The following is a 12,413-nucleotide window of genomic DNA, read 5'->3' on the forward strand; positions in this document are numbered from 1 at the left end:
TTTATTATGAAAAAAATAATATATTTTTTTGCATAATTTAATTATATATCCTTGTATTATACTCTAATTATGCAGTTTAAATACGTCACAAGGCATACAAAACAAGCTGGGGAGTTATTTGGTTGGTGAACTAATCATATAAGGCGTTTTTATTTTATTGATTTAAAAAAAAAATATTTTATCTTATTTTATTTCTTTTTTTATTGAAGGGTTTGCAGTTGGACTGACTTGTAAAGAACTCAATTGCTCGAGAATTTATCTTGGATATTTTGCTAAAGAACTCAATTACTTATTACAATAATATTAAAATAAAAAGTATTTTAAGTTTGATAAAAAAATATATCAAAATATTATTTTAACTTTTTTTTTTAAAAAAAAATATATATACATTATAATTAGAGGCACTCATTCAATTCTTATCCAAAATAAAACTTACTTATAGATGTTTTTTTTTTAAAAAAAAAAATCTATTATTTATTAAATATTTAAAATAATGGATCGGAACCAACACACAGGCACAAGAGACCAGCATGATCCATTAGGCGACATATCGTGCCCGACTCGGCCGCACTCTCCTCCAATAATATTCCTCCAAGTAAAGACAATGGACGGCCAATATCCAAACACACTGTCAAAAATCCGATGCCGGCTTCCTATTAACTCAGCTCACATCCGATTCCCCGTTAAAACCCCCCTCTTCTATCATTCTCCTCTCTCTCAATTCTCATCTTCCTCTTCTCCTCCTTCCTTTTCCTCGCAAAATATATAACAATGGGCAAGAGGCAAAGGATCAGCAACATCGTCGGCGGCAACGACGTCGGCAAAGGCACCGCCAAGCTGAAGAGAACAAGAAAGAGCGGCCCAAGAGACTCTCCTTCTCAGCGCAGCTCTATCTACCGCGGTGTAACCAGGTTAATTAATTAATTAATTATAATCATGTTTTTTGGCTTAATTATCCTCTCCTTTTTTCTAATTAATTAATTAATTAATTAATTAATTTGTGCTAATTTATAGGCATCGTTGGACAGGACGATACGAGGCGCATCTGTGGGACAAAAATTGCTGGAACGACTCGCAAAACAAGAAAGGGAAGCAAGGTGTTTAATCCATTAATCATCGAATTAATTAATCTTCATTAATTTTTTCTGTTTAATCAATGAAAATTAAGCTAATTAGACTGTTTGTTTGGTGTGGGTATTGGATTTCGATGCTTGCAGTTTATCTCGGTGAGGAAAATATTTTAATTATACCATTAATTTGATACTTAAATAAATATTATTTTTTAAAAAAAAAAATCTGATAATTAATGCAGGGGCTTATGATGATGAAGAGACAGCAGCTCATGCATATGATTTAGCAGCATTGAAGTATTGGGGCCATGAAACCATCCTTAATTTTCCTGTATTATTTTTTTTTTATTTCACACATTTCAATTTTTTTTAAGATCCATTTCTCTTTATTTTCTTTTTGTCGACAATTATTATTTTATTTACAGATATCGGCATACAAAGAAGAGCTCAAGGAAATGGAGAGCCAGTCCAGAGAAGAATATATTGGATCACTAAGAAGGTATATATATATATATATATACACACATATTTTTTACATTTAAATTAATTTAATATGGGAAGTTATGCAGAAAAAGCAGTGGGTTTTCAAGAGGAGTATCAAAATACAGAGGAGTCGCTAGGTATTTAATGTTGAAAATTGTTTTTTTTTTTATTTATTAATTTTTATTGCACTAATTGATTAAATGCAAAATTTATGTTATGGATCTATTTTATAATTATTGTTTTTTTAAAAAAAAATTAGGCATCATCATAATGGACGATGGGAAGCTCGAATCGGTCGAGTTTTTGGCAATAAATATCTCTACCTTGGAACATATGGTAAGAAAAATACAATTTAAAATAAATAAATATTGACGATTTATTTTAGAGCATAGATTTTATTTATTTATTTATTTATAAGGCTCGTGGTGGTGATGCCAAGTGGCTTAAGTAGCTCACCTACATTAGCAAATCACTCTATTTGTCAACGTCTTTAAACCCAATTTGGACTAATCAACTTGACTAATTAATCAAGAATTACAATATAATTTTACAAAAAAAAAAAAAGGTCCTGATTGAACAAATCTACTCAACCAATTTGTATTGGTAAAAACATCAGTCGACTGATTCATTCGTACTTACATGGAGGAACGGAGGAGGAGGCAGCGACTGCCTATGACATTGCGGCGATCGAGTACCGGGGCCTCAACGCCGTCACCAACTTCGACCTCAGTCGGTACGTCAAGTGGCTCCGGCCACCAAACTCCGAGGGAGCGACCGACGACGCTGACCCGATTACGGCCGGCATCCTGCAGACGTCACCCCACGACTTGCTCCGAGCTCCCGACCCGAATGAGCCAACAGGAAGCAGAGGAGGAGTGGCCACGGCATCTGCACTCGGTCTGCTGCTGCAGTCGTCGAAATTCAAGGAGATGCTGCAGAAGGCTTCAGCAGAAAGCACCACCACATCCTCCTCCTCCTCATCGTCGCCGATGACACCAAATTCTTGTGAAGACAATAAATCACTAATCCAGTGCAATAACTTTCCAGATTACATCCAGACCTACTTCGATAGCCTAAATGGCGGAAGCTTCATCGAGGAAGAAGATGACTTCTCCATCTTTGGGGATTTCAGTAACTTTGTGTCTTCTCAGATGGAAGAGGACATCATCCAGCTCTGATGAGCATGCGGTACTTTGCAAGTGAGCTCAAATAATTGATAATAATCTCTTCTTCTTTTTTCTTCTTAATTTTGGGAACAGGATTAGTTGATGATGATAAGTTAATCAAAACACAACATTTGTGCTAAGCATTGATTCATTTTGTTGCTAGTTAACGTCGATAGAGATTGTTCAAGTATCAATAAAAACGTGTTGTTCTGTGATGTGCATGGTCTATTTTGATCAGCAGTATGCTCTGACTTTGACCGATATCAAATGAAAACTCCCAAGGAAATTTTGAAAAGTAGGAGGGCTAATTTATAAGACAAACCCGTTCAAATGAAATTGAGAAGGAAAATAAAAATATTAAGAGGGCTAATTCGAAAAAGAAGTTCACGTTGACTGAGACTACAAGAAAGGGAAGAGGGCGTCTTCCACGCGGCTTTTTCCGTCCGCTCGGGTTTGTATCATCGCAATTAGGGCTTCTCTCCCATTGAATTCAGGGAGGAGGAGGGGAGGAGGAGGAAGAAGAGGAAATCGACGACGAAGTGATGTGGGCAGCCTCTTGCCTCGCCTCTTGTTGCGCGGCCTGCGCCTGCGAGGCGTGCCGCTCGGTCGCCGGTACCATCAGCCGCCGATCCGCGCGCATCGCCTACTGCGGTCTCTTCGCGCTATCTCTCGTCGTCTCGTGGATCCTCCGCGAGGTAGCCGCTCCGCTCTTGGAGTCGATCCCTTGTAAGCAATTTGCCCTCTCTTCGATTTTTCCATATTATGGTCCAATTTTGGTTGATCATTCAAAATTTTGCCCTTGTTCTGATGCGATTGGGGAATAAAAATCCTACCTTTGGTGGGGGTTTTGTAGGGATTAATCACTTCCACAAGACACCCGATAGGGAGTGGTTCGAGACCGACGCTGTTCTTCGTGTTAGCTTGGGGAATTTCTTGTTCTTCACGATTCTAGCTGTTCTTATGATTGGTATCAAGAATCAGAAGGATCCGCGCGACCGACTGCACCATGGCGGTTGGATGGCGAAGATTGTTTGCTGGTGTATTGTGGTCTTTCTCATGTTCTTCGTCCCCAATGGCATCGTCAGCTTCTATGGTGAGGATTTGCAGTTTTAGACAGATTTATTTTTCTTTGATTCAAATAAAATAAGGAAGAAACTTTCTCTAGTTACTATGCAAATTCTTACTTCAGACTATTTGTTCTCCAATATTTGAACTTTGAGAACGTTGTTTCCTTATACCAGAGCTAGAGGGTACATTCAATTAGACCTGAAGATTATGGTATGGTTCATTTTGCCATTTAAATTGGACAGAAAAAGTTGCACAATGACTTTAACGGACTAGCCAATGTTATGCATCTCTTTTTTTTCCTTTTTTTTTGGGGGGCTGCAAATAATAGAAAGTGTTGCGGAACAAAATTGGATATAGATTGATAGACTCTGCATTAAGTGAAGATGCTGAAGTTCTTCTCCATGTTGTTTCACTTCTTTTTTCAGCAACACAAACATAGTACAACTCCCAATTAGATATTTAGCATATGCTTATGATGCTATTAATCCTTATGTTTCCTGCTTGTTTCTTATCTCTTCATTTAGAAATCTGTATTAGCATAGGTGTTTCATCAGTAACTTTTATTTTGGTTTTTGTTCTGATGCGTGCCTAAATTTTCTCGGTGCTTGATATCCCTTCGTTAATTGTGTTTTCTGTTTACTTTTTTATTCTAGTTCTTTCATACATGGTTTAAAAAGCATGTAATTGTGTACCATATATATAATTTGTATTAGATAATGCAATCAAATATCTACATAAAATTAAGTTTGGAATAGGTGCTAAGAATTGGGTATACAACAACAACAACCAAGTTTTTATCCCATTAAATGGGGTGAGCTATATGGATCCTTTTACGTCATTGGACTTGATCTCCTATTGTATCACCATCTATATTTAAATGAATTTTTGCATGTTTTATCGTTGCTAACTAAATCTTCAATGGTTTTTCTCTTCCTTAATTAGTGTGCATATTTTGTCTTACTAAAAATTGATTACAAACACATATAAATATGAATTAAGTTCCTATTTTTTATAAATAAGCAAACATATACCTAGGAAAAGATCTTCAATAGTCGTGATCTTCATTAGCATGACCATCACTGTATTCCTTGTAAATTTTGCCATCCTGTACGCTCTCTTCAGCTAAATCAACTTGTAGTTAATGACTTTTGTTGCTGTTGAGGTAGTTAGAGTTTGGAGCTCCTTAATGGACAGTGCTCGTTCACTCCTAAGGCCTCTTTACCTAAATCTTACATCAATCTCAATCAACCTAGTGCCTTTATTCTAATGTTTTATTTGCCTTGCTCTCATATTTGTTAGCTAGAAATCTTATCGTTTATCATTTTGATACTTATAATTGAATGCAAACTAGACAACTTACTTTGTTAGTATGAGGAATCCACAAGTGTGTTTTGTGAATATGTGGTTTCATGATCCGCTATTTAATACATTCTTTAGGCATGTTACAAAGAATCAGATTGCTAACCTCTTAATACATTTATATATAAATGTGGCTTTGATGCTTATGATATATTGTGATGCAGAGTCAATATCAAAGTTTGGCTCTGGATTGTTTCTTCTCGTTCAAGTTATTCTCTTACTGGACTTTGTACACGCATGGAATGAAAATTGGGTTTCGAAGGACGAGCAATTCTGGTGTGTGTATATCTCTTTTCTAGTTCTAGTACTTCCCCTTTACATACTATTTTGGTGTTCTCAATTCATGAACCATGTGTTCATAACAAATGGAGGTTTGTACCCTATCCTTTCATTGTAGGTACATGGCTTTGTTGATTATCTCTCTGGTTTGCTACATTGCAACATTCTCGTTTACGGGGCTGCTCTTTCACTGGTTCACTCCGTCGGGACATGAATGTGGACTCAATACCTTTTTCATTGTGCTTACGTTGATTCTTGTGTTTGTTTTCGCTACGGTGGCATTGCACCCAAAGGTTTGATACTACTATATCTTTACCGAATACCTTCACTGATTAACCAAATCATGTTGTTTAGAGATTACTTGTGAATCTATGGTAATATGAGTTTGTCTACCATACCTAGATTCTCTCATGATGAATAAACATGAAAGATGGAAATCATTTAAGTGTTAGAGGTGTTAAATCTCTAAAAGAATTTCTCGTTCTTCATATACTGACAAATTACACAGGTAAATGGAAGCTTACTGCCAGCATCAATTATTTCTCTTTACTGCACTTACCTCTGCTATAGCGGGCTTTCAAGCGAACCGAGGGATTATGAGTGCAATGGCCTTCACAACCATTCAAAAGCCATTTCCACTGGAAGTCTCACTCTGGGCTTGCTCACCACTGTGCTATCGGTCGTTTACTCTGCCGTTCGTGCTGGCTCCTCAACAACCTTTGTATCATCCCCAAGTTCTCCTCGTGCTGGTCAGTTCTAGTTGCTATTTGCTATGTACATTAGCTTTTGTTTTTGGATATTGTTTCTGATCATAACTATATCATAGGATCCGAGAAACCGCTGCTCCCGTTTGACAAGGTGGAGGAACAGAAAGACAAGAAGGACGAGGCAAAGCCAGTTTCCTACTCGTATACCTTCTTCCATCTCATCTTCTCTCTTGCAAGCATGTACTCAGCCATGCTCCTGACCGGCTGGTCCACCTCGGTCGGTGAAAGCGGTAAGCTTGTCGATGTTGGGTGGCCATCTGTGTGGGTTAGGATTGTCACTGGATGGGCAACAGCAGCTCTCTTCATCTGGTCCCTCGTTGCCCCTCTCATATTCCCGGACAGAGAGTTCTGATTTCATCAAAGAACCTCGCCGCCAATAACGAGTTGCTTTGGTATGCATTTGACTATGCTCATGTATAAATTTGCTTGAAATTACTGCTACCTACGGGCGTGGTTAGTATTTTGGGTTGTAAATGATCTGACAATGATGAACCACTTTATGCTATCCACGGACATGCTTGAAGACAACTACAGTATTTTTAGTCAAAATTCTCCTAATGTTTATTAGCTTGTTTAATATGGTGGCCATTTGATTGTTAAAATACCCTTCTAATAATTAAGAAGGGTAAAATATATATTTTAGTCTTAGCTACAGGACCTTTTTACAGCAAACTTTGGAGGTCTATTGACGTTGGTTACATCTTAGAAAGCATTTGAAGTTGATAAACAATGGAAAATATTTGGAAAATTACGCACAAATCTATAAATTTAGAAAGGTTTATCTTGCTAATTAATTAGTCATTTTGAGATGAAATGAACATATGATTAGAACTAGGCTCATGCTTTTCGATCACCATGGAGATGAAGAGGTGTATTACCATTAAGATACTTTAATTGTCTACCTACTAGAAGATTTTTCTCATGTCATTTAAAGATAAAGATCTTTCAGTTCGAGTGTTGCTCCTAAATAACGTAAGCATGCTGATTCAGGAGATAATGGGAGAGTGTCACGTGGATAAGAGAGATTAGTAGTCTTATCGAAGTGGCGGTTTAAGCCCAGAGAAAGTTAGGGTGCCCCCGACTTCGTGGCACCCCGACCCCCGAGCATCGTCATTCTCTCGTCTTTGCGGTCCTGATTAAGTCCAACAATAAGTGTCATGAGTGGATTCCAAATTAACAATTTATATTCAATGAACCTTAGACTACACAGTAATAGTATAATAAAAGACTCAGGATCGAATCTCTCGAGAAACTAACAATCGAATGTTTATCTTAGACTTAGAACTATGTTTGGGATTTTCATCATAAGAAATGAGGGTTGTTTGTGTTGGATCGCGACGGCCGGCTAGAAGGGGGGTTGAGTAGCCCTGCGAAAATAAAAACACAACTCTTCTCGGACTTCTTAAACTAACACTTGCATAAATTATAAAGCCAATAAATTAAAACAGAAAAGAAGAGGCACAAGATGTTTACTTGGTTACAACCGGGAAGGTTATTAATCCAAGGAGTGGAACACACTAGAATATCTTCTTCGGTCGGAGAAGCCTCTTATAGCATTAAAAACGCAAAAAGAAAGAAGCTAAACTCTAAAGGAAGCACACAAATGTTGGAATTACAATTCTTGAGTTGATGAAAACACAACCCTTCTCGGACTTCCTAAACTAACACTTGCATAAATTATAAAGCCAATAAATTAAAACAGAAAAGAAGAAGCACAAGATGTTTACTTGATTACAACCGAGAAGGTTGTTAATCCAAGGAGTGGAGCACACTAGAATATCTCCTTCGGGCGAAGAAGCCTCTTGCAGTAGTAAAAACGTAAAAAGAAAGAAGCTAAACTCTAAAGGAAGCACACAAATGTTGGAATTACAATTCTTGAGTTGATGAAAAGCTTCTAGACTAAGGCTATATTTATAACCGTGGTCGGAGTACCTAGAAGAGTCTCAAGCGCCTGGGAGGGGATAAAATTTTATCCTCTCCGCAACGGATCACGTTTGACGTGATCCTGGTCAAAATTCAATCTTGGGCGCTCGGAATGGTTCCGGGCGCCCAAACAGTCCGAGCGCTCGGAATGGATCCGAGCGCCCGGACCACTAAAGTCAACCAAGTTGACTTTTGGTCCGGTCCCTGTGCTCCGATGCTGCTCGCCTCGGTCCGGGTCTTCCACTCCGGCTCTGCTCTCTTGGGTGATTTCGGCCAACCGAAATAAGGCTCACCCGAACCCAATTTCGGCCTTCTCGAGTAACCTTCCGCTCCGGCTTCTCGTCCCTCGGAAACGTCGCGCACCTTCTTCTCGTCCGTCCGCGTACTCTTTCACAGCGCCTCGTACCTCGGACGCACCGAGCCCGTCGACTCTCTCCCATGCCGTCCTTCTCGCTAGCTCCGTCTTTTGCTCGACTTCCTGTGCTCCTAAGCTCCTGCACACTTAGACACAAGGTTAAAACACGACAGGACCTAACTTAACTTGTTGATCACATCAAAACAACCTTGGGGTTCCAACAATCTCCCCCTTTTTGATGTGAGCAACCCAAGTTAAGTTAGGGTAAATAGACATAAAAATAAAATATCTAATATTGCAATAGAGTACAAAAAGATAGAAAATTTTGGTCTACCTTCCCCTAGACTTATATTTTTTCCTTCTTCCCCTTTGATCACATAAAAAATTGGGGTTCAAAGAAAACTCTAAGGGTAATAATTTTGAAATTTTGAAATTTTGGAAAATTATTTTTTACTTAAAAATTTACAATAATTTTCAACAAAGTTTCTAAGTTTCTTTAAAAAAAATCTAAATTAAACAATATTCTAAGTTAGATAATTTGCAAAAGAAATATTTTTTTTAAAAAAAATTCTAACTTAAATCTTTGAGAATTTTTAAGTAAAAACTTTAGGAAAGAAAATTTAAGCCACAATTTCAGAAGGAATTTTAACTTAGGCAATAATCTTTTAGAATTTTTCTAAAAAATTTTATGTAAGAAAAATTTTCTAAAAAAATATTTTTGAAAAATTTCCAAAAAAATGTTTGAAATTTTTTTTTAAAACATTATTAAATTTCAATCTTAATGGTTTATCAAAAAGTTAATTAAACTTTATTTCAATATTTTGGCTTCTAGGCAGTGGCGAGGCACTAGGTCTTCTTGGTTATTGAAGCAACAACCACTTTCTTAGACAAAGTCTCATAAAGAAATTTAATGTCTAATTTTCTCGCTGAAAGCTCTAAATCTAATTAATAATTCAAGTTAAGCAGGACTTTGGAACCCAATATAGGCTCCAGCTTACTGGATTGACTAAAAATGTCTTAGGGGCATACCTTTTTGAGATATTCTTAATTTGTCCCTTGTGGTATCTAAAATACCAATTTAGATTATTAAATTTTCTAACATTTGTATTAGAAGAGCATGCACGATTTTTCAAGTTATTTACTTGTATTTTTAAATTATCATTTTCTAATTTTAATTTGTCTTAGGGTCGGCGTAAAAGGATTCATACAGCCGACCCCGCCTAATGGGAAAAGGTTTGGTTGTTGTTGTTGTAATTTTAATTTGTTTAACTCTTTTAAAGGGTAAGATTTAGCTAGTATTACTTTTAAATTTTTTATTTTTTTTTCTAATTTACAACAATCCTTAGTTAACAGTTTAATAAACTTAAATAGTTTATTGGGAGGAAGAGATCGTACTTGACTTACCTTGTCGATCTCGTTGTCCGTGTCTCCCCCTGAACTGCTGCTATCTTCCGACGTAGTTCTCTCTTCATCTATGCTCTCGATGCTCATTTCGGAAGAGCTTGACTCGCAGTCGTCGTCTTGATGACTTGCCATTAGTGCAAGTCTGGAGAAGGCCTCGACTTCCGATTCGGACGACGTATCGTCCCACATCGCCTTTAAGACCTTGCGTTTTTGGACATGCTTCTTACCTTTGTCCTTGTCCTTATGCTTGGGGCAGTCATCATTGACGTGCCCTTCTTCATTGCAGTGGTAGCAGCGAATCGTCCTTTTCTTTCTATCCTGCGGATAGGGTTGAGCATTCGGTCAAAACTGAACTGACCGAATCGAATAAATCGAAAACCGAACAAACCGAATTTTTTTTAACCAACCGAACCGATCAGAATTTTAAAAAAACCCCGAAATAACCAAACCGATATAATATCGATTAATTCAATTTTAAACCGAAATAACTGAATTTATTTTCTTTTTTAAAAAAATTATAAATATATTAATATACGTATAACTCTAGCACTCTATTTTCGATTTCCCATGGCTATTATAATTAAACATTGTTATGTTTTCTTGTGATATCAAAATGTAAAATCATATATTTTATAGAAAATTTATAGAATTGACAGAATACATAATTGACAGAATACAAAACACTTCAGGAAATAGAGGTAATTTTTTCTAAAATTCTATGATGTCTTAGACTTTACTTATTAGTGATGGATTTACAAACAGAGAATATAAATATCATCATCTTTATACACCGTACATTTAGAGATGGATGAGGAGAATATTATATCTTCAATTTTAAAATGATCAAAAATATAATTTTTAAAATCATGTATAAATTTTCCCCATCAATAAAGTATAACAATTTATAGAGATAAAACAAAATTATTTTAGTAATGAACTGAGAACATGTCTAATTATTACCAAACTTGCTAGATAATTAGAGTCATGATAAGGAAATCAAGCTCACTTCGTGCAGAAATAAATCAAGCACTTGGCCGATTTACACGTTAAACATCCAAATCTGAAATTACCGTAAGTCTAGATTTCACAAGTTGAAACTTTAACGTGGGAAGAAACAATGGTTACTTTCATTAAAATAGAAAATAGGGTTGGGGGGGGGGACTTAAATTCAACTCTTGCTAGAGTTGCTTTCGAGCTCTTGCTTAAGTTGCAGAGAGAAGTCATCATTCACGTCGTCATCCTCCCATTGTTGCACGACTTCTTTGCCTTCTTCTTTCTCATCATCCCATTCTGCAATGAGTACAATACACATGATTAATACCAATAACCCTAGCTGTACAACTACAATATTGTTCACATTTCATTACATTTTAATATCTAAATCCATTACGTCCACTATTAAATTGAACTAAAACTTGTTCGCAGATAACAGATTGAACTAAAGCATCTTGAATTTATGTTGGCAGTCTAATGATAAATAAGCTCGATTTAGAGGGTGTTTGGCTAAACTTATTAAAAATAGCTTATAAGTTCGTACAATTTATAAGTTATTTTATGAACTTATAAGTTGTTAGATCTTATTTTAAAAATAAGTTGTTAAAGTGTTTGGGTGAACTTAGTGCAATCAACTTAAAGGTATTGATGTGTTTGGTATTATAAGATCTTTTTATTAATAAAATTATCAAAAAGGGTATAATACTATTAATAGAGGATTTTGAGATTTTTATTAATAGAGAGTTTTGGGCGAATTTTTGCACCAGGGGAGAGAAAATTGGAAAGAGGTTTTGGCCAAGAAGATGATAAAGTGTTGGAAGAAAAGTCGGCAGAGATAAAAAGATATTAGGCTTATAAAAATTTATGGAGGATAAGATGAGGATTTATGAAATTATATAAGGATATTTTAGAGAAAAAATATTAAAATAAAATCTTTTTTAAAAAAAGTAGGGTCTTCAATATTTTTTTTAAAAACAACTTATAAGCTCCAAAACAATTTATTTTGACAGCTTATAAGCTGTTTGAAAAAAAATTTATCAAACAAATTTAAAGAACTTATAAGCTCCAAAACAACTTATAAGTTGTTTTAGAGAGCTTATAAGCTCAGCCAAACACCCTCTTAGAAGGAATTAGAATTTGGATAATAGCAAATGTTGGGAGGAGTTAAACCTTTCATGATGCCTCATGGTCATGACACAAAATATCATCATGAAGCTAGCAAAATTTAGTGCATCAGAACTTGATTATAGGACTTAAAAAGCATAATGAAGAAATTAATATAATCTAGATAAAGGAACTTTCTCCTACTTATAAGTTTGATTATAAGTAAATAAAAAAAAAAAGAGAATTCTCTTTTAGGAAGCAAAAAAATATACACTTTAACATTCTGTCACCAGCTTCCTCCAAAAATTTGTGGATAAAACATAAAATCATAGACATAAGGCATTTAGTAGACAAAATATGAAATTGAATATGGTATTGCAATTTGCAATATGAGATTTAGTAGATAGAATATGATATTCGATTAGGAAATTGAATATTACAT

General features: G+C 35.8%; 2 protein-coding genes across 2 annotated transcripts; both read left to right on the plus strand.

Annotated features, from left to right (window-relative positions):
- Window positions 1–695: 695 nt before the first annotated feature.
- Window positions 696–3,004, plus strand: LOC121986235 (AP2-like ethylene-responsive transcription factor At1g16060). Its single transcript, XM_042540100.1, has 8 exons — window positions 696–911; window positions 1,015–1,097; window positions 1,218–1,226; window positions 1,313–1,401; window positions 1,496–1,569; window positions 1,640–1,690; window positions 1,813–1,889; window positions 2,199–3,004. Exons 1-8 carry the CDS (start codon window positions 772–774, stop codon window positions 2,729–2,731), a joined length of 1,056 nt encoding a protein of 351 aa, XP_042396034.1. The 5' UTR covers window positions 696–771; the 3' UTR covers window positions 2,732–3,004.
- A 136-nt stretch (window positions 3,005–3,140) lies between these two features.
- On the plus strand, window positions 3,141–6,769 carry LOC121986234 (probable serine incorporator). Its single transcript, XM_042540099.1, has 6 exons — window positions 3,141–3,445; window positions 3,573–3,812; window positions 5,311–5,422; window positions 5,544–5,718; window positions 5,934–6,174; window positions 6,252–6,769. The coding sequence occupies exons 1-6, from the start codon at window positions 3,262–3,264 to the stop codon at window positions 6,542–6,544; spliced, it is 1,245 nt and encodes a 414-aa protein (XP_042396033.1). The 5' UTR covers window positions 3,141–3,261; the 3' UTR covers window positions 6,545–6,769.
- The last annotated feature ends 5,644 nt before the right edge of the window (window positions 6,770–12,413 follow it).

Source organism: Zingiber officinale, chromosome 5B (assembly GCF_018446385.1).
Source record: "Zingiber officinale cultivar Zhangliang chromosome 5B, Zo_v1.1, whole genome shotgun sequence".
Lineage (NCBI taxonomy): Eukaryota > Viridiplantae > Streptophyta > Magnoliopsida > Zingiberales > Zingiberaceae > Zingiber > Zingiber officinale.

Coding starts and splice junctions, on each gene's coding strand:
- LOC121986235 (XM_042540100.1), top strand. CDS start 772: ATGGGCAAGAGGCAAAGGATCAGCAACATCGTCGGCGGCAACGACGTC. Junction 912..1,014: donor ATCTACCGCGGTGTAACCAG/GTTAATTAATTA, acceptor GCTAATTTATAG/GCATCGTTGGACAGGACGAT. Junction 1,570..1,639: donor TATATTGGATCACTAAGAAG/GTATATATATAT, acceptor GAAGTTATGCAG/AAAAAGCAGTGGGTTTTCAA.
- LOC121986234 (XM_042540099.1), top strand. CDS start 3,262: ATGTGGGCAGCCTCTTGCCTCGCCTCTTGTTGCGCGGCCTGCGCCTGC. Junction 3,446..3,572: donor GCTCTTGGAGTCGATCCCTT/GTAAGCAATTTG, acceptor GGGGTTTTGTAG/GGATTAATCACTTCCACAAG. Junction 6,175..6,251: donor CCCAAGTTCTCCTCGTGCTG/GTCAGTTCTAGT, acceptor ACTATATCATAG/GATCCGAGAAACCGCTGCTC.